The 23,058-nt window shown below is 35.2% G+C and overlaps 2 protein-coding genes across 9 annotated transcripts in view; one reads left to right on the top strand and one right to left on the bottom strand.

The window, feature by feature from the left end:
- Positions 1–5,704, top strand: part of SLC25A40 (solute carrier family 25 member 40) — a 69,014-nt gene extending 63,310 nt beyond the window's left edge. For all 4 annotated transcript variants that reach the window (XR_015248038.1, XR_015248037.1, XR_015248041.1 and 1 more), the window contains one exon: positions 5,598–5,704. The gene's annotated coding sequence lies outside the window, so the exon portion shown is untranslated. The remainder of the gene's footprint in view (positions 1–5,597) is intronic.
- The window catches only part of RUNDC3B (RUN domain containing 3B), a 148,537-nt gene that overhangs the window by 7,308 nt on the left and 118,171 nt on the right, over positions 1–23,058 (bottom strand). For 3 of the 5 annotated variants that reach the window (XM_086696784.1, XM_086696781.1, XM_086696785.1), the window contains 2 exons: positions 17,310–17,456; positions 10,363–10,484 (listed from right to left, as the gene is read on the bottom strand). In XM_086696784.1, coding sequence (XP_086552910.1) covers positions 10,363–10,484; positions 17,310–17,456 — 269 coding nt within the window. The remainder of the gene's footprint in view (positions 1–10,362; positions 10,485–17,309; positions 17,457–23,058) is intronic. The other 2 variants (XM_086696782.1, XM_086696783.1) reach the window with 1 other exon arrangement.

Here is a 23,058-nt window from a genome sequence, read left to right on the forward strand (position 1 = left end):
AACAACACATAGCACTTGGGACAGACCCTGCAAGTAGATGAAGCTTGGTGACCTACACAGGATTGCTTATCACATGCCAAGTGTATAAATGAAGGCAGAAGAAATTCCTCAGACTAAAGAAATTTTAAAGCAACAAGCAATTGGTGTGACTGATTCATGCACCATGAAGGATTTCTGTTAAGACGTCAAACGTCAATTTGCCATGGAATTCCTCTGGCCTTTGAAGGGAAGCTATTTAACTTGCAGAAGTGTTTGATTTAATTGAGGAAGAAAAAGAAACTCTCAGGCGGATAGCAAAGTGTACACATAAAAATGTACAGGATACTTAGTACCTTGAGAGAAAATCCCTGTATCAGTGGAGGATTGTTTTGGGAAATGGTTCACTGTTGACACAGAAAATGCTACTGTAAGCAAAGACAGCCACTGACAATTTTGATTAAATGATTCAGAAGAGACTGACTCTGAATACAAAGAAGTTCTTTACAACTGAATTCACTTTTATTTTCCTTTTTACAGATACAGAGGAGGTCCAGTAATTTTTTAAATCTATGCTTAAAGTCTAATACAAGAAGCAATGAATAATCAGAAAATAAAATTGAGAAAGCAATTCCATTTATAATAGAATCTACAAGAATAAAATAGGAATAAATTCAAATGAAGTGAAAGAGTTGTACACTGACAACTACATACTACTGTTGAGAAAATTCAAGGTTGAAACAAGTGGGGAAACATTCCATTTTTCCATGGATTCGAAGACAATATTGTTAAAATGGCACTATCTCCCAATTTTATCTACATATTGTGTAATCCCCATCAAAATTCTAACTGCTTTTTTTTTCTAGAAATAACAAGCTGATTCTAAAATTCCTATGGAAATTTAGTGGAGTCCAAATAGCCAAAACAATCTTGAAAAAGAACAAACTCCTGATTTCAAAACATAGATAGTATAAACATAAAGACAGTGTGGTACTATAGTATGAATATGCACTGGTACAGGCATACAGACCAACAGAACAGAACTGAGAATCCAGAAATAAGCCCATACATGTATGGGTAATGCATTTCAATAAAGAGTCCTAGGACCATTCAGTTGGGGGAAAGAATAGTCTTTTCAACAAATGATCCAGAGGCAAATGAATATCCACATGCAAAAGAATCAAGCTGGACAATCAGCCCACACCATATACAAAAACTTAAATCAAGTAAGATCTAAAACTATAACACTCTTAAAAAGAAACACACGAGTAAATCTACATGACTTTGGATTAGGCAATGGTTTCTTAGATGTGACACCAAAAGCAAAAGCAACCACAAGAAAAATCAGTTAAATGGGACTTTGTCAAAACTAAAAATTTTGTGAGTCAACACTAGCAGGAAAGTAGAAAGACATCCCTCAGAATGGAAAAAAATATTTGTAAATCCTACATCTGACAAGGGCCTACTATTCAAAATATACACTGCAAGTAAAAAAAAAAGGCAATGCAACTTTTAAATTGTCAGAGGAGTTGAATAGGCATTTATCTGAAGATGATATACAAATGGCCAATAAGCACATGAAAAGACGCTCAATGTTATTACTCATTAGGGCAGTGCAGATCAAAACCATGAAACTCCATTTGATACCCACTAAGATGCTATAATTATAAAGACTGTCAATAACAAATCTTGGTGAGGGTGTGGAGAAAATGAAACACATACGTTGCTGGGGGGATTATGAAATGATACAATTGCTGTGAAAAAGTTTAGCAGCTCCTCAAATGGTTACACATATGTTCTAACCAATTCCATTCCTAGTTATATACCCAAGAGAAGTAAAATATGCATTCACACAAAAACTTGTATGTGAATGCTCATAGCAACATTATTCATAACTGCCCCAAAGTGGAAACTATCCAAATGCCCAAATGATGAGTGGATAAACAAACTGTGGTATAACCATACAATGGAATATTACTTGTGCACTGAAGGGAATGAAGCACTGAGACTTGGTACAACATGGACGAACTGTGAAAACACAATGCTAAGTAGGAGAACCTACACAAGAAAGGCTACATATTATATGACTTTATTATATTAAATGTCCAGAGTAGACAAATCCAAAGAGACAGTAAGTACATTAGTAGTTACTCAAAGACTGGGGGAGGGAGGAATTGGGACCAACTACTAACAGGTGCAGTGCTTCTTCATTGGTTGATGGCAATGCTCTGGGATTAGTGGTGATGGTTGCACAACACAGTGAATACACTAAACACTAATCAACTCTACACTTTACAATGGTGAATTTTATGTTAAGTAAATTACAATAGTTTTTGAAAGCCTAAAGGATCTTTTAAAATAAATGTAAAAAAATGCTAAGAGATATGTAAACAATGTTATGATTTAATTGTTGGCTCTTTTCTTTTGGGGGAGCCACATAAAATAATGGTGTATTTTAAAACCCAAGTCATCTTAGATTTGCTGAAATATGGGACGCCTGGATGGCTCAGCTGGTTGAGCATCTGACTTCAGCTAAGTCAGTTCATGAGTTCAAGCCCCGCACTGCGCTGTCTGCTGTAAGCGCAGATCCCGCTTTGTCCTCTGTCCCTCGCTCTGCCCTTCTCTCTCTCTCTCTCAAAAATAAAAAGATTTGCTGAGATATAGGTAGCTAACTAGTAATACTGTAATAGGAATTGTCACATAAGAAGGATTAATAAAACCTTTTTTTTTATTTTTTAACGTTTTTTATTTATTTTTGAGACAGAGAGAGACAGAGCATGAACTGGGGAGGGGCAGAGAGAGAGGGAGACACAGAATTGGAAGCAGGCTCCAGGCTCTGAGCCATCAGCCCAGAGCCTGACGCGGGGCTCGAACTCATGGACCGCGAGATCGTGACCTGAGCTGAAGTCGGACACTCAACCGACTGAGCCAACCAGGCGCCCCAATAAAACCTTCTTGAAAAAAATGACAACTTCTCACCCTTTTCGTTCAACAATTATGGTGCCATTTTAACTTCTGAGATATTCTTTTATTTAGCAATCAGTGGGAATGTAGAATTGCTTTTTTTTATACCTTTCTACTGTATTATTCATTAAAATACATCCTTGAGGAATGTAAACAGATAAAAGGTTATTCTATGTAAAGGCATAAAAGGCCTGAATCAAATTTTAGAATACAAGCATAAATTTCTATTTTTTTCAAGTCATAAGTAACAAATCTCTATTTCTTAAGATTGTTCATATGGAGTTAATAAAAATATTTGTAACTAAAAATGCATAAATATATAAACTAACAATGATTTATAGTTCCACCACCAAAATTAATTACTTTTAAATCTTGACATATTTGGCTTCCACTGTTTGTTTTTAGATGGAAAAAACAATCTACTATGTTTATAAAAGTGACATACATTCATTGTAAAAATTTAATCAACAGAGTAAAGCACACAAGAAATTTTAAATTACCATTCAGCTTACATTCTGACAGAAAAATATTATAAAATTCATATGATATACTTCTCATAAAGTTTTCATTTTATTTTTAACTGAAATTCAATATAAGAAAAGGCCAGTAAAAGAAATGCTGAACTTCTAATAAAAATTTTTTTTGAGATTTAATTTGTAAAAGATTACTCTATATTTAGAGAGCATAAAAAACATTCATACTTTTGCCCACCACATCTTGGTGTTAACTGCAAGCATCAATTTTATAATTATCTATTGAACTCTCAAAACTCAACAGGAAAAAAAAAAAAAACAAAAAATAATCCAATTAAAGAACAGGTAAAATAAGCGAAGAGGTAGTTCACTGGAATATACAGATGGTAAATAAGCACACGAAAAGATAATGAACACCATCTGCCACCAGGGAAATGCAAATTAAGACACAATGAGATATGACTGCATATCAACCACAATGGCTAAAATAAAAAATAGTGACACCACCCCTTGTTGGCATGGAGGTAGAGACACTCAATTGCTCATCCAATGGTGGTGGGAATGCAGAAGGGTACACTGAAAAAGTCTGGTGGTTTCTTATCAAGTTAGACATGCAACTGCCATACAACCCAGCAACTGTATTCCTAGGTATATATTCCAGAGAGATGAAGGCTTACGTTCACACAAAAACCTGCAAACAAACCTTCATAGCAGCTTAGCCCATTCAGGCTGCTAGAACAGAGATACCATAAACTGAGTGGCAGCTCAAACAAAAGAAATTTATTTTCTGGTTTTGATTTCTCATAATTTTGGAGGCTGGGAAATCCAAGATCAAGTTACCTGCACATTCCATGCCTAGTGATGGCCTATATCCGGTTCACAGCCCAGCCATCTTCTCACTGTGTCCCAACATGACTGAAGAGCAAAGGAGCTCTCTGGGGTCTCTTTAAGAACACTAATCCTGTGTCTGATGGCCCTACCCTCGTGACCTAATCACCTCCCAAAGCCCACATTCTGATATCATCACACCAGAAATTATCAGTCTGGCAGACACAAACATTCAGACTATAGTAGCAGCTTTACTGCCCCCAAATGCAAACAACTCAAATGTCCTTCAATGAGGGGTTTTTAAACAAAGGTGATAATATATACATACCACAGAATATATTTTAGCAATAAAAAGGAATAAATCATCGATACACAGAACAATTTGGATAGATCTCAGGGGAGCTATGCTCAGTGAAAATAAAAATGCCAATCCCAACAGTCTATATACTGTCTGATTTACAAGTTCCCTTCATAACTTCATGACAAAATTATAGTAATGAAGAACAGACTGGTGTTGGCCAGGGGTTAGGGAAGGGGCAGAGATAGGGCAAGGCTGGGAAGGAGGTGGGTATGATTACTGAAGGGCAGTACAAGGGACCCTGGTGATGATGTAACTATTCTGTATCTTGACTCTAGCAATGTATACACACACCTGTACATGGGATAAAACTGCACAAAACTAAAAACACACAGTGATGAATACATGTAAGTCTGAATGAAATCATGGATCATACCATCAGTTTCATGGATGTGATGCTGTACTATAGTTTTGTAAGATGCCACCACGGAGGCAAACTGGGTGAAGGGTACACGGATCTTAAGTGCATTTGAATCCACACTCACCTCAAAATAGAAAGTTAAATTTTAAAAAGGATAGCTAGAGAAATTCCTTAAAATATGATAAGCAGTGAAGGAATAGTGCAGAATGTTAAGGAATGCTAAATGAGCAGAATAATCTTGTGCATTTATATTTTTGTACTGCTTAAGTATTTCTTCAGGGTAAATTCCCAGATGTGTGACTGCTGGCTTAGAAAGTAAAAGCATGTAACTTTACATTAACTTGGGGAAGACTTAAAGTATTTTTTTCCATTTCCTTGTGTCTACTTTTATGTCCTTTCAGGATGGTTTATAGCTCTCCTCTTACTAGGAATAAATTTAACACTAAATGTGCAAACTCTAAATATTTTATCTTTTCTGTTGCTATTTAAAATGTCACCCCCCCACACACACACTAACAGAGTCTCTTACTGATTATTGTTTGTACATGTAAAAGCTAATGATTTCTGTATAATTTTATATTTTGCTACTTCATATAACTACTTTTATTGTCTAAGTATTATTTCTCTTGTTTTCCAGGTTCATGCCATCATCTGCAAAAATCCAACTCTCCTGTCTCTAGAAGTTTCTTCTTTAAATGTGCTAGCTACTACCTCTAGTATAACATTAAACAGTGGTAGAATCAATGTGGTATCTTAGTATTTCCTCATTAAGTAAGATGCCCGCTTTGGGACAGAGACATTCATACATACTCATGGAAAAGAACTATTATTTAGTTCTTTTTTCTTAAATGTGTCACACAATGTTGAATTCTGTTCAGGGCTTTTTTGTCATCTGTGGGGACAACCTTTTCTATCTTAGACCTATTATTATGGTATTATATTAATAGATTTCATAATATTGAATTAAACTTACATTCATGGGTTAAATGTGCATGGTCATTATATACCATTTCTTTTTGTGTGGCTAAGATTCTGTTAACTAATATATTATTTAGAATCACTTATCAATATAAGTGATACTGGGCTATAATTTTTTAATTTTTCATACTGTATCAGATTATATTTATCCCCTACACTTTTATTTGTTCTTTCTGCCTTTGTTATTAAATTAGCTAGGTCTCTAATTTGTTAAAAGAAAAATGATTTGTTCATTAATTAGATCTGTTTTTCTATTCTTTATCTCAATTTGTGGTTTTATCTTTATTATTTTCTTCATTGGCTTTTTTATTTACTTTGTTTTTCTTGCCATATTGGTCTGGGAAACTTGATTCATTTATTTTCTTTCTTTTTTTTTTTAAAAAAAATTTTTTTTTTTTTCAACGTTTATTTTTTATTTTTGGGACAGAGAGAGACAGAGCATGAACGGGGGAGGGGCAGAGAGAGAGGGAGACACAGAATCGGAAACAGGCTCCAGGCTCTGAGCCATCAGCCCAGAGCCTGACGCGGGGCTCGAACTCACGGACCGCAAGATCGTGACCTGGCTGAAGTCGGACACTTAACCGACTGCGCCACCCAGGCGCCCCCTATTTTCTTTCTTTTTAATGAAAAGGTATATATATAAAAAGTATACACTTTCCTCTGATTGGCTTAAATAAATCTCACAAAGTGCTATGATGAGTTTTTATTGTCATTTTTTAGAAATGGGTAATTTCAGCTTTTCTTACTTGCTGTTTCTTTTTCTACAGGATAACAAGTCTTACTTTCTGTTTTAACTTCATATTATTTGGAATGGTTTGTAGTTTTGTTCTAGTTGTTACCTTTATCCTTTATACAACTAGAGAAGTGTAATGCTAATCTCATCCTCTTCCCCTTATGAATTACTCGATCTTTTTGCCTAGAAGCCCTGAGTATGTTTTTTTTTATTTTTTATTTTTAATGCCTAATTGTTTTAATACCATATGTCTTGCTGGTGATTAATACTGGTTAATTTTCTCAGGCACTTTGTCAGCCCTGTCAATTTGTAGATTTTAGTCTTTTATTTCCAGATATTTTTCTCGGATTAGAGATTCAGTATTAGTTCTGCTCCACTGTTTTATCTTCCTTAGCGACTTCACTGATAGATCTTCTTTGCTTGACTTCCAATTCAAACACTTCCTGACTCATTTTACTTCTTTCTTCATTGCATTTTCATTCTCTTGGTTCCTTTCCTGCTTTTCTTCAGTGTTCTTTATTAAGTTCTCTTTCAAATCTATTCTTTAGACAGCTTATTCTTTAATATTTACTTCTGATATAATTTTGCCTTTTTCTACATTTCTTTCCAGAGTGTAATCAACTACCAATTCATTTCTTTCTGTTTCTGGAACATTTCTGTTCCTAGTTTTTGACTTCTAATTTAAAATGTTTTTATCCTATCTTTAAATGCTTGTTTGAAGATACTGAATAAAATCGTATGGTTGTATTACAGGATTTTTTTTTTCCTGCTTCACTATTGTTTTTCTAGCGGAGGGTTTTGTCAGAATTGTTTTCCGCAATTTAGGCATTTAAAAAAAACAGTAATTTTGTACACATAGGAAATCTAGCTGATTTGATTGGCTGGTGAAACTTTTCATTCAAGAGCAGCCTCCTGTGTCAGTGTATCAAAGCAGTTTCCTAATTGTATGGCTTTTATGGGGGTGGAGAGGGGAAGGATGCTATGAGTGGAAAGGATGTGTGTCCTTCAAGTTTTACAATTTTTTCTTTAGTTTTACACAATCCTAAATGAAGTCCTTTTTGTTGTTGGGTTTCAGTTGGTGAATTTATTCTTTTTTTTTTTTATCATTCTATTAGATATTTGGGTATGGAAAGTCTATACATAATATTTCATCTGTTATTTAACCTTGAATTCTTAAAGCCAAAACTTCTCTGTGTGTGTATGTGTGTTTACACATTTTATTTTTTAGAGTAGTTTTAGGTTCATAGCAAAAGTAATAAGCAGAATGTACAGAGATTTTCCGTCTCTCTATACAAAGCCCTCCCATTATGAACATCCCCCACCAGAGTGGTACATTTGTTACAAATGATAAACCCTACACAAACATATCATTATCAAGCAGGGTTCACAGGTTACATTAGGGTTCACTTTTGGTGCTGCACATTCTATGGGTTGGACCAATTTATAAGGACATGCATCCACCATTTTACTATCATACAGAGTAGTTTCACTGCCCTAAAAATTCTCTATGATTCACCCAGTCATCACTCTTCTATATGTTTATTTTTATAGTATAAAAATTACCCATTATTAATCATGACCTATTGCTGTTAAAATGACTATAATTATAAATTGATTAAAATACTAAATAAATGTGTCTTTTACATTGAGAGTCATCACAAGTAAATCCACTACTGGATTAATTTTTAAAATATACATATTCTAAATTGTGACAGTGAACTCAGTTTACTCTCTTCCATTTACATTAGTGCCATTAGGATACTCTATTATGCTATCTTTATTATCCACATCATCAAAAAAAGATTCATATGTAGTCAGTACACAGTATTTACAAAACTATCAATATAGACTTAAGGCCCTCTGAGAACATTTCAACAACTCTTAAAAGAAGCAGAACATTCAGCTTAACAAAATTTCCCATTGCCTGAGCCTTCTCGTTACCTGAATTTTTATACTATCCACACCTTGTACCTCACATTCTAAGACATTCATTCATTATATACTTATTCTATCAAAAAACATTTAATAATTGTCTATTATGTGACAGGCTCTAGTAACACACTGGTGAAAAATATGGGTAAGTTTCCCTACCTTCATGAAGCTTACATTTTAGTGGCGAGTTAGAGACAAGAATCATAACATAACACAGGGCAATGTGATAGAGTGTCTGGAGTGGGTGGATATGGAAATGGGGATGGTTACTTAAAGTATGGTAGTCAAGGAAAACTTCTTTAAAGAGATATTTCAACAGAGATCTGATAAGGAGGTTACCATTCAAAGACTTTAAGAAAGAAGATCTAGGGCAGTGGGAAAAGCAATTGCAAAGAGTGGAGGCAGGAACCAGACTGAAGGAACAGCTAGGAAGTCAGTTTGCTGGGGTGCAGGGAGCAAGCAAAAGAATGGTATGAGGTAAGGCAGAAGTTGGCAAAGACATGATCATATGGGAGGCCATGATAAGCAGTATAGATTTTAATGTGATTGTCATCGAGACCACTGGAGAACTTTAAGTTTGGGTATAATATTTTCTGACTTATATTTTCTAAGAACCCTGACTACTATATGGAGAATGGACTACGAGGAGACAAGAATGAGAGAGGAAAGATCAAAGAAAAAGCTGTGGCAGCAGTCCATCCAAGAGGCTTGCTCCATGTGACTTAGACTAGGGTTATAATAGTGAAGAAGATGATGAGTCAATGTAGACAGCATGTGTTGTATGGGGAGTAACAGGACTTGCTGATAAACTGACTTGGAGTTGTAAAGGGTAGTAGAATCTAGTAAGACACATGGTAGCGCCATTTACTGCAATGCAGAAGACAGGGAAGAAACTGGAGACACAGAGGAGTGCAGGTTCCCCTGCAGTAAGGAACTCTTTCCCTAGCCCTCACCTCACACACACTGGCAGAAGGAGAACTGGGTCACAGAGATAAAAGATGTGAGCACCATATCACACCAGCACCACTTGTCCAACCCAAAGTTCTAGAGTCACAGCCCTAGCATACGCTGGGGATAGGAAAGAAAATAACTTGCAATCAACTAAGCTACTGAAGCTTAAAAATACGTAGGCTGAGTCTTAGATAAGAAATGTGGTAACGAAAATGACCTGAAAAGTTTTGGAATTGAACCAAGATGTTGTCCAGGAAGATGCAATACAAGGGAAAGAGGGGTTGACAGAGCACAGCTGAAAGCAGTAACAGGAAAAAATAAAACTCTTACATCTATTCCCCAAGGTTTTCAGAATACTTAATAAATGAGGAACCAAAAGTGACTTGAGAACGAGGAAGTGGTCAGTTGTATCAAAGCTGCTGTAAAGTTTAAAACGATGAAGACAGAGAAGTGACTTTCGAATTGCAATATGGCAGTGGCTGACCACCTTTTAAGTGGTCATTTTAGTCATTTTAGTAAGCTGTAGAGACACAAAAGCCGAATCAGCATGGGTTAAAACAAACAAAAACACAACAGGACAGGAAGCAAGGGAAATAAAAGGAAAAATTACAATCTTCTGAGAACATGAGCCACAAACACATGAGAAAAAAACAAAAAACCAAAAAACAATACCAGACCTTTTAAAATCAGAATGGCACTTTCATTCCTAGCATCCTTCACAGAAATGCCACTACTGTTCAATATTCTGCAACCAAAGCATACATAGTGCAGGAAAGACTAATTTCCAAGTAAATTTTTCTTTTCTTACCTTCAGTGATTAAATTCAATGTGTCTTGTTTTCCATCTCCTTCTTGTGAATGACTTGGATCCAGCGAAGTCTGAGAAAGGCTAACTTCAGCTGATAACTGGTCAAGACTTTGATAACTTTTTCTGTAAAACAAGAGTGAAATACTACTTGGATTTCTTCTCACAAAAAAATAATTTCTAGAGATATTCTTCAATGTTTTTCTTCAATTTACTGAGTTTTGGTTTATTTCTCCACAATTTTCCCCCTCAACTCTGTCTCTATTGTGGCTGCAATATGATCTCCATTATACTTTTCCCTCTACCCTCTTTGGAGGTCTCTGGGATTGATCAACTAAAAAAGAAAAACAGTTTGTCAAACTAATTTAAACCCTTACACAAATTTTTGATTATTTAGCTGCTTAGAAAGTGGAGACTTTGTGGTTATTATCAATTTTCTTTTCTTTTTTAGCAGGCTTCACACCCAGGCTGGAGCCCAGTGTGGGTCTTGAACTCACAACTCTGAGATCAAGACCTGAGCTGAGATCAAGGGTCAGATACCTAACCACTAAGCCATCCAAACACCCCTGGTTATTGTCAATGTTCAAAGGAGTGGAAAATCTACAGATTACTCTTAATGTAGAAACCAAAATGATATAACTTAATAATGATGTATTATCTCTCAGGCACTTCAAAATTCACCAATGTCTTGATATTCTTATGGATGCTTTTACATAAGAGTAATTACAAATTACCATTACAAATTCCTCTAATTTAGAAGTTTAAAAATCTTGGATTATAAAATAGGTGTTTTTGTTAATATACTATGAAGATAACTAATTTTCTTCCCTCATGTATTTGCTACTGTGATTTCGATTTCCGTTAAATTAAGAGAAATGAATTGTAACAGAGGAAAAATTCCATTATTTTTTTTTTTTTTTAAATTTTTTTTTTTTCAACGTTTATTTATTTTTGGGACAGAGAGAGACAGAGCATGAACGGGCGAGGGGCAGAGAGAGAGGGAGACACAGAATCGGAAACAGGCTCCAGGCTCCGAGCCATCAGCCCAGAGCCCGACGCGGGGCTCGAACCCACGGACCATGAGATCGTGACCTGGTTGAAGTCGGACGCTTAACCGACTGCGCCACCCAGGCGCCCCAGGAAAAATTCCATTATATATGGAAACTTAATAAGATTTATTATTAAACTTTCCTCATATTTCTTTTGTCAAGATAAAAACAACTCAAAAGACTTAGGCAGTTTTGGTGTTATTGACATATTGACAAGTAAGAGAATGGAATTCAATATTATTTCCAAATACATCTGATCCAGGAAAAATAGTATGTTTTTCAGGTTTAATATCTATTTCCCAAGGTAGCCAAACCCTAACTAATTTCCTAGAAATTTCATATATTCTATGATAACATTACAGGAGAGTGTATGTAATTTAAATGATCTATTCCAGAGCTATTCTCTATTCAGACACAGAAGAGTAAACTTACAAATTTATTTAAAGGAGAATCTATTGTAGGAAACTTCTGATAACTGTAATACATAAAATATATTATGAGCTATACAACATGTAATAAAGAAGGATAGCCAATATTTATATAATGCTTCCCACTATATAGGTACTGTTCCTACATGTTTATATAGATTAATATATTTACTCCTCACAAATACTCTAAGAGGTTGGAATTATACTGTTCCCAATTTATAGCAGAGTTAACCAGGGCACAAAGAGACTAGATTTGAACCTCATAGCCTGGCTCTAATTCTGTCTCATTAACTTCTATGCTATCTCCTTTCCTACTACAGAGAGAGAAAAAAAATGTTTTCTGTTTTATTAGAAACCCTTCCTAGGTTTCAGTTTGCTTACAGAGATTGACCACGTCAACTATACTGTATGTAATCGTATCACTGAAAATTTCACTTGACTTTCATTAAAACTGTATTTCTTTAGCTATACAAGAAAGCAGGGAACACAGGAATTCAATAAAGGAAGTTATAAATAAGTTTCTTTTCCAAATTATTTTTCTGTGCCTAATAGGTAGAAGGCCTGTCTTTAAATGGCTTTAAGGGAGTTTCTGACACTGGACTTTCATCATTAGAAACTTGATAAAAAGTTACTATTATTAAATTTAAAAAATTATAAAAATATTTACAAACAACAAAGTACCTAGTAGCAAAACAAACATCAAATTAATTTGAAAATTATAAGGACTGAGAGCTTGACAGCACACATTTATAGAAATCAAGTATTGTCACTACTGGAGGGGAGGAAAGCCTGCAAAAGTCTATAAAAGCAATCTCTGGTAAAAGCAACACAAAATGAGCTTTCTGCGTGAACTATTTAAGTTCCTTTTAGATATCATATTTCCAAATCCAAAGTGATTATGGACACTTTCTAACCTCTAATTTGTTACACTTAGTAAACAATCTTTCAGTTTACAGGCTTCACTTAACCAATTGTCAATGAACATAGAAATAGAATTTGGTAGACAATGACTTCTGAAGCAGTATAAAAATGCCTAGGCAAAATTAGGCACCTGAATCAAAAGATATTAAGAACAGTACCATGTAATATCTTCCTTGCATGAAAATGATTACAGATCTACCACCTGGGAGAAATCTGGTTTAGCTGTTTGTAGTAATGACCAAGAAAGGTTTTCCACATTCTTACCTGAGTTCCAATGCAACTGGTGCTCCACCTGACAAACATGTTGTCATGGAGTAAACTGTCTATGGGAGTTCTGTTTTTAAAAGGTCACCGCTAAGTCCTATTTTAGAATTCTAGACTCATTAGCATCATACTGTAAAATTGAAATGTCACCCACCAAACACATCAAGCCCATCAACAGTCTAAGTCTACTTTCCAGAAGTGAATTTTTCAAGTAGAAATAGCTTACTTATTCAAAATAAGAACCCCAGATAGTAAGACAGGAGTTATGTCATAAGCATCTGGGACATAAAACCAAAAACCAAAAAACAAAAAACAAAACATTGCATTCAATATCTAATTACTTAAAATTTTAAATCACTCAAATCCAAACTTGTATACAAAGAATTTGGACACCAAATAAAGGCAAATTAAAAGGAAACTGAGTAGGCCTGAATTCACTTATGAATAAATTTTCTACAGTCTTAGACTTCATATCAATGATCAGAAGTAATGATATCGATAATCTGTATCACCTATTTGCCCAAGAGATATACAGAGGTCAGTAATAATTTACATTATCTCATAGTCATTGGGGAAGAGAGTATTAGGCTCAGAAGGAGACACTTTCCACACGTAGAAAATAAAAACAAAGATACATACAGTATATACAAAGAGGCACATACGTGTGTGCATGGAGCCAGAGATAGGCTGTTCTTTTTATTCTTGGTTTGATTTTCATAGAAATGTGTTTAAAAAAGAAAACAAACATTTCCTATAGTAGAATACTGATATACTTTTAAACTACTAAAATTAATGGAAGGATGCAAGGGAGCCTGAAAGGGAAGGCTGTATGCGAGTCAGGTCAATGCAAAATTTATAAGTTGTAAAAGATTTTTGCAGTCTCAATGCTTTGGGGAGTCCTACTCCAAAAATACTGGAAAGATTCACATAAGAAGAAGACCCTATAAGACATTTGAAGTAATTATACCTACTTATCAGCAGTCATTCAAAAATGTTAGCCTAAAGAGTAGATCATGAATGGCATATAAAAGCTCATAATTCTTAATAATTTTGTGAATGACAGCCTAAATGAAAATAATGATAAATTTACAAGACAAAAAAGCCTAAGTGGAAAATAAAAAGATGATGATAATGAATCTGATCTTTAGGGATGGAAATGGGTGGGTTAAGGCAATAATCTAACAAGATTATATAATATAATAAAATTATATAACCTGTATCTGATAAGCTCATGTGACCTAGACTTAACATATAAATATAAATAAACATTAAAATAGGACCAAATTGGAAATAAAAAAGTAATCAAATGCTCTCCAGGTGTGTGTTAAGGGAATGTGCTTACATATTTATTGTTGAGTTTTTACAATCAGCCTATAAGGCTTGAAACATTTTTAACAAGATATCTCTAATGTTTGAAATAAAGGAAAAGATAGAAAATCTAACATAATTAATATTGCCAGGTCTAAGTAATCAAGAAAACAATGGAAATGATACTTCTAAAGCTTTATTAACAGTACAATAAATGAAAATAAATGTAAAATCTTCTACTATGCAAAGGATTTCTTCCATGAGTAGATGACAACATAGCTAAGTTACCCAATCACTCATTTTAAGAAATGTCTGCAAGACCAAGAAATTGATCAAGTCAAATAGCACCTTCTCAGTCTTTTCAAAGCTAATTCAGCAAATCTCCTAGAGAAATACAGGCATCATATTTTCTTAGCAGGAAATTATAATTATAATACATATAATGACTACTTATATGGTCAATTTCTCTCTCCGAATTATCAAGAGCACTAATGTTCCTTATTAAGAGATTCTGGCCACTTTGATAATAATTTGTAGGTTCTCAAAAATGTTTGTTAAACTACTGAAGATATTGGTCAAATTAAGAGGAAAAAATGATGAGGTTAGTTCAAGAACTTTAGCTTATATTACAAATTTGAGAACAGCAAAAACTAATCCTGAGAAAAGCTATGATGTTTCAAACATGATTTATACAGCACCACTCTAATCTGAAAATTCAAAGTCTCCATTTTTACATTAAAAAGTTGCATTAAAAAGATTATTTGTTCAGAACATCTGGGGATTTGCTGGTCATTTTAATTTTACATAGGTTTTACAAACTCTCAAAGGAGAGCTTGGGACAGTGGGTGGGTGTATATTCTCCAAACATGGAAGACACAAGGTTATCTGAGAACATAAAAAAAAGACTATACAGAGTATAAAAGATTTCGTGAGAAGTATTAGGTGCCAAGCAACTTATTACTCATTTGAACAGGAATTAGCCCCAGTATTACATGTGCAGAAGGTAAGAGGAGGTATTGCTTAGTGTTGTTACACATCAAGTAGGGTAGCAGAGATTACTTTTAAATCCTGACCTTACACTCTAGGTCCAGTGATCTCCATACTACACCTGCAAACATTTTGCATACTAGCTGCAAATATTTTGTTCAGGAATAGGGCCATCTAAAGGCAATAACAACATCTACAGTAAGGCCAGATTAAAAGATGATGCTGAGAAAGAGCTAATGGAGTAAGTAGCTGAGTCAAGGAGTATAAAATCGGGATCCACGTCAAACAGTTTCACTACTTTCTTTTCTGATACTCCAATTACTTTTGCTGCTGCTATAATACTTTGTAAAAGCTAGTCATTATTCCCACATACAAAGGTAAACTTGAAGTAACTCTTCCATTTAGACTCACTGGTTCCTCAATAGGTAGCTCTACAGGCAGCCAGGGCTACAAACACATCTTTTTGGCTAAAATATTTTACCTTGTACTACCTAAAGTAACAATGTGGATATTGTAGTAAAAAAGCGTATTACTAGTCTTTTAACTTGTCAGGAGTTAATCTTTCAATATTTTTATAGTTCTAAAAGCAAGAGTATCTTGTATGTTATATAGAAATAAGAACCAAGTATTAAAAGAGATTCAGTTTTTTCATCATATATCAGAAATATGAATAAACTAATATTTTTATTACTTACATACATTATAGAAAAATAAAATTATATACCAGTATAAGAAGATATACTCTAGTTATTCAAATTTTTCATAGGGGTATATAAGGGAACTAGATCCCAATCCATGAAAGCTTCAGTCAATACCTTGAATCATGGGTTAGTAGATAATGAAAACAGTTCTAATGATTTATTCTGTAAATAATCTGCTCACTCTTCCTTATCTCTAGCAATCAGTGAAACCAACAAGCAAAAAAGGCAACAGAAGCTCAAATTTATTTTGAGTATTCCCTCTGATAAATGAAAAAAATCACATAGTAAACAGGCGGAAATTAAGTCTATGCTGAAACAATCCCTGTAGAAATGTCTAGCTACTAACTACCTAGTGAAAAGCACCCTAAGAAGCACAAATGGAAGTGGGTAACTCTACCAGTGAAGTGTAAATACAAGAACTCTAAAAGAAGAGTAGAGAAACAAACAAACAAACAAAAAAAGAGGGAGGCAGGCAGGGAGGGGAGAAGAAAGGAAAGAGAAGAAAGTGGGGGGGAGGAGGAAAGGGAGAGAACAGAAGGGGATGGAGGGACAACGGGGAAATAATTAGAAAATTAGCTGAAGATAGAAAAATAAAGATAACCAAAAAGTTATCAAGATGGACAAAATGTCTAAAAGCCAAAAGAAGGTAATACAAAATTTAAGTTCAAAACGAAGATACCATAAAGGAATGCAGCCTAAGATTTGGCAGATTTCTCAACATTGCAACACTCTGACTTAATGAAATAGTCCTGAAAAGGGATAAAAAATAGGTAAAGGATCTTGTGGCCAACAGGTGGGGTGATTATATCTTCTATAGCCTCCAAAAATTAGATTTATTGAAAATAAGCAAAACTCTTTCAGACCCACCAAGAACAGGTAAGTATCTTTCCATTCTTTCATGAGATGGAATTTTTTCTCACTGGCAGGACAATTATTCCTAAGGCAAATACAAATACCAAAGCTAAAATTCAAAAATAGGTGGCTCATTAAATATGAGCTCATAGACTTAACTGAAGGACTGGCTGAAGACTAAAGGAGAAGCAGGTAGCCGGTACAATACTGCTTAAGAATTTCTTAGATACTTTACTTCCCCAGGGTGCCTTGGCTTCAAAATACTAACATATTTACTGCTTTAATCTGACTTTATCAAGCCAAAGTAGTCTTAAATTCTACTTTTGCCCTAAAGTAATAATGAATTCAGAAAGACGAATACGTGAGAAACCAAAGTGGATAACCAAATGTTTTGGTAGAACTAAATTTGTAATTAGTTGGAAAAAAAAGTATTACACTTACTCATACCACTGTTTATTGTGTTTTCGGTAAAGCAACGTATCCAAGGCAACAGCATTGACATCCAGAGCTCCTGGGGAAGGCCACTGGTTGGTGAGGTGGGCAGTTAACTCTTGTCTTGATCTTAAATCATTATTCTTTAGCACAGTCCTGTGAATATTAAGATGGTGAGTGCTTTTGTCTTCATTGCTCTGCAATGGCAGAGGAACCTAATGGTATCAACCTGGCCCCCAAAATTCATCTTTTAAAATGGTACGTTAACAGATTGTCAACAGAACTACAGGAAGACTAGTTGGGGCTATGACTATCTCCTACAATATGCGTTTTTCACTTTTTCTCCAAAGGCTGTAACAAATCACTAACGTGTGAAATGCAGACTTTCAATCTTTTACAGAGATGTTACTAAAGGACTAAAGCTGAATTTCACATCTTACCTAAAAAACTAGGGTGATATCTTAAAGTTATAGATTATTAGATGCCAGTTAAAATAAGAAAAGATAGCATGTGTATGATTTTTTAGCTTCAAAATTCACAATCTATTAAAGTCATTTAACTCAGTAAACAAAAAACAATTAAAATGAATAAAAAATAAAACCACATCAGAAAAACATAAAATGAAAAATCCATAAGGTTTCTGCAATTTTTTTTATAAAAGTGACCACCAATAAATCTTTATAAAAATAATTCCATCAGGGCACGTGGGTGGCTTAGTTGGGTGAGCGTCCCACTCTTGATTTCAGCTCAAGTCATGATCCCATGGTTTATGAGTTTGAGCCCCATATGGGATTCTCTCTCATCCTCTCTCTCTCTCTGCCCCTCCCCTGCTCACGCATGCTCTCGCTCTTCCTCAAAATAAATAAACATTTTTAAAAAAGAAAATAATTAAATCAATGATAACTACATTGAACAATACAACCCACTGGAAATATTTCCATTTACAGAATGAGGCCATTATAATACATGGTTTATTCTCATTTTTGTAGAACCGTTAATAACAATTTTCAAAAGAAGTTAATTTTTGCCAAAATTTAAACCTCACAAATCACTGTCACAAGACTAATTCAACATTTGAGTCGGTAGTTAAAGATAATTTAAAAGCATAATTCTAGGGGCACCTGGGTGGCTTCAACTTCTGACTTCAGCTCAGGTCATGATCTTACCATTGCTGAGTTTGAGCCCTGGGTCAGGCTCTGGGCTGACAGCTCAGAGCCTGGAGCCTGTTTCAGATTTTGGGTCTCCCTCACTCTCTCTGCCCCTCCCCAACTCATAGTCTCTCTCTCTCAGTCTCTCTCTCTCTCTCTCAAAAATAAAATAAAACCATTAAAAAAACTTTTTTTAAGTTTAAAAGCATAATTCGGGGGGGGGGGGGGGGTGGGGCTGGCTGGCTCAGGTGGAGCATGCGACTCTTGATCCAGGGGTTTTAAGTTCAAGCCCCACGTTGGGTGCAGACGTACTTGAAAATAAAAACTATTAAAAAAAAAAAAAAGTGTAATTCTGTTTGCAAAGGTTGTATTCTACTTCTAACTAAGGCTTCAAAATATAACCTAGGCAAGCCACATTCTCCAACAGGAGTCCATGACTTGAGTGTACCAAAGTCTTGAGCCATCAGCTCAGAAGCAGGGAAGTAGGAACAACTGTCCTATTGTGGATGGCAGAGTCAACAGTGTGCTGGCAAGACAACCCTTCACTAAAGAAAATTAGCCTGCACAAAACCTCTAGCTGGAAATGATTCAAGTGGAACAACCCCATGTATATGTCTCTAACAGTCTAACTATGAATATTTCTGATTTTACAGGATATCTGTGTACATTTAAAAATATTTGCTCCACTATATCCACAAAGAAATAGTATTTGATGTAAATACTAGATTCTCAGAATTGAATACTAAAAAAGTAAAACAGGCAGAAGTCTGTGAGAATGTATCACAAGAAGATACTCGTTTTGACTACTTTCAACAATTTCACTGGAAAAGAATGAAAAATTTAAGAAGAATGAAAAATTTAAAAACCTTAACCTAGGTTTTTATGAAAACAGTAAGGAGTTCAGAAAAATTACAAGACTGATAGAAAAAAATCTTGTGACCCCAAAAAGGGGATTACTGGCCAGAGAATTTATTACAATAAAGTACCATTATTTTGGCTTTTTTTTTTAAGTTTATTTATTTTGAGAAAGAGAGGGTGTGAGCAAGTACCCATGCAAGCAGAGAAGGGACAGAGAGAAAATGCCAAGCAGGCTCCATGTGTGGTCAGTGCGGAGCCTGACACAGGGCTCAGACTCACAAACCATGAAATCATCACCTGAACAGAAATCAAGAGTTGGACACCTAACCGACTGAGCCACCCAGGTGCCCCTAGGCTTCGCTTATTAGATTTTTCTCCTTCACATATTCACTCTCTAGGGTCTCTACTGACTGTCACTGGAAAACAACTTCAATGTCATAATTGGTTTACAGGAAGTATTTACAGCAGAATGCAAGGAAGGCAAATGGGCATCTGTGAGGAAATGACATTGGAAAAATTCAGTTAATGACAAGTAACTGAACAACTTCCAACTTAGAATATGTTCCTTCTGGAAAAGCAAAGTTTTACACTGCATAGAATGAAAAAAAAAAGAACTAAGTTTTACACAAGTTTTTACACATTAGTCCATGGAAAATTTTAGTCTAATGACAAATTATTGAATTGTCTTTAGACTTTTGTGTTTAGAAATCCTAACGACATTGTTTTCTAAGGGAACTGCCTAGTCCTTTGAAGCAGGAGATAAGAGATTTCAGTGTACTGGATGGGCATAACTTCATCCATGCTGCATCTGTTTTCCACCTTCTGTGAGGAATATGGAGGGAAACACACAATGCTGACATTCAACTTGATACTACAAAGGGAAAGGTTCCTGGAGGACCTTTGTGTAAGGCCCTTTCACCACTTCAGTATACTAGGGGCCATTAAGGCACCTTGAAAACCCACCCTTGAATTCTGAATCTTGGCTCAGTCTATTTAGATAATAAAGAGACAAAGTAGTTTATTCATTCTAGCAATGGGCCCTGACCAAAATGCACCAGCAAAGAGATATACGTGGAGTTCTACTTCCCAACTCTCCGAAGTAGCTCAACCTACCTCTCTCCAAGCCTACTTTTCTAGTCTTTCTATCCATTGCTTGAGTCATTGATATCAATCTAACAAATTCCATTTGTGCTTAAGAGTTGGTTGGACTTTTTTTTTTTTTTTTTACAAGCGAAGTAAAATGGGGGTATTTTTCTCATTGGCCAAGCTTAAAAGTAGGTTCATCTTAAGTCACTCAACAATTACTGTCATTACCTTGTGGTCAAATCAGTGAAAATTAAAGGCAAAATTTTTTGAAGTTAGCATTTAACTTTAATAAAAACGCTAACCAGGGGCGCCTGGGTGGCGCAGTCGGTTAAGCTTCCAACTTCAGCCAGGTCACGATCTCGCGGTCCGTGAGTTCGAGCCCCGCGTCGGGCTCTGGGCTGACGGCTCAGAGCCTGGAGCCTGTTTCCGATTCTGTGTCTCCCTCTCTCTCTGCCCCTCCCCCGTTCATGCTCTGTCTCTCTCTGTCCCAAAAATAAATAAACGTTGAAAAAAAAATTAAAAAAAAAAAACAAACGCTAACCAATGCTAACACTAATGAGCTAATTTAATAATTGAATTATTGTATATGAGATAGATGCTACTTGTCACTTATATCTATGTTCTAAGTCTCTCATTAACAACTGAATATTCTGTCACTAAGGTAACAATTCTACAGGAAAATACAATAAAGGAAATTTATTAACATATCCGTAATATATTTACCACACTAATTTTAAGAACTTTCCTGTGGTATCCACCCCTAAATTGCTAGATAGCTAATTTCTATTCAGATTTTCAATAGAAATTATGCAAGAAGTTTGCCACAAAAAATATAATTCAATATCTTGCCCCATAGCTTTACTGAAGTATAATCAGCAATTAAAAATTGCATACATCTAGGGGCACCTGGATGGCTCAGTTAAGCGTCCAACTTCAGCCCAGATCATGATCTCGTGGTTCGTGAGTTGAAGCCCTGCATCAGGCTCTGTGCTGACAGCTCAGAGCCTGAAGCCTGCTTCAGATTCCGTGTCTCCCTCTCTCTCTGTACCCCCCTACTTATGCTCTCTCCCGCTCTCAAAAATAAACATTAAAAAAATTTTTTTAAATTGTATACATCTAGAGTGTACAACTTGATTTGATATGCATATACAATGTGAAGTAATCACAAGATAATTAACATATCCATCACCTCACAGTTACCTCTTTTTTGTGTGTGATAAGAACACTTGAGGGGCGCCTGGGTGGCTCAGTCGGTTAAGCGGCCGACTTCAGCTCAGGTCACGATCTCACACTCCGTGAGTTCGAGCCCCGCGTCAGGCTCTGTGCTGACCGCTCAGAGCCTGGAGCCTGTTTCGGATTCTGTGTCTCCCTCTCTCTGACCCTCCCCCATTCATGCTCTGTCTCCCTCTGTCTCAAAAATAAATAAACGTTAAAAAAAATATTAAAAAAAAAAAAAAACACTTGAGATGTACCCTCTTAGAACATTTCAAGTACACAATACAGTATTGTTAAGTACAGTCATGTTGCTTAACATTAGATCTCCACGATTTATTCATCCTGCATAACTGAAACTTTGTACTTATAGACCAACATCTCCTCATTTCCCCCTCTATCTGGGCCAGAATTGGTAATAACCATTCTACTCTCTGCTTCTGTAAGTTTGACTATTTTGGATTCCACATATAAATGAAATTATGCACTATTTGTTTTTCTACATCTGATTTAGTTCACTTAGCATAATGCCTTCAAGGTTTATCCATGTGTTGCAAATGGCAGGATTTCCTTCCTTTTTTTAAAGGTGGAATAATATTCCATTGTGTTTATGTGTGTATATAGACACAGAATCTTCATATATCACATTTTCTTTATCCATTCATCCATCAGTGAACACTGAGGTTGTTTCCACCTCTTGACTACTGTAAATAAGGCTGAAATTAACACCTAAATGGAGATATCTTTTTGAGATTGTAACTCCATTTCCTTTGGATAAATACCTAGAAGTGGGATTGCTTAAACATAAGATAGTTCTATTTTTAATATTTTGAGGAACCTCCTACTCTTTTTCAAAGTGACCATACCCATCTATAGTACTACCAACTGGGCATGAGGGCTCCCTTTTTCCATATCCTCACCAACAGTTGTTTTCTAACACCTATCTAGTAACAGACATTCTAAGTAAGAAGGTATTTCATTGTGACTGTGATTTGCATGTCCCTGATGATTAGTGAAGTTAAGCATCTTTTCATATACCTATTGGTCATTTGCATGTCTTCCCTGGAGAAATGTCTATTCAAGTCCTTTGCCCACTTTTAAGCTGAGTTAGATTTTTGCTATTATGAGTCCCTTATAGATTTTGAATATTAACTCCTTATTAGACAGATGCTGAAAATATTTTCTTCCATTTGGTATTTTGCCATTTTACTCTAATGTTTTTTGTGCAGAATTTTTTAAATTTCGTACAATTCATTTTTCTATTTTTGCTTTTATTGCCTGTGCTTTTGGTATAATAAGCAAAAATATGATTGCCGAGACTAATGTCAAAAGTTATTTCCCTGTTTTCTTTTGTATTTTTACAGTTTCAGGTCTTAGATTTAAATCTTTAATCTATTTTGAATTTATTTTTGTAAATGGTAAGAGAAGAATCCAATTTCATTCTTCTGTATGTG

Source organism: Puma concolor, chromosome A2 (assembly GCF_028749965.1).
Source record: "Puma concolor isolate L17-30 chromosome A2, mPumCon1.1.hap2, whole genome shotgun sequence".
Classification (NCBI taxonomy): domain Eukaryota; kingdom Metazoa; phylum Chordata; class Mammalia; order Carnivora; family Felidae; genus Puma; species Puma concolor.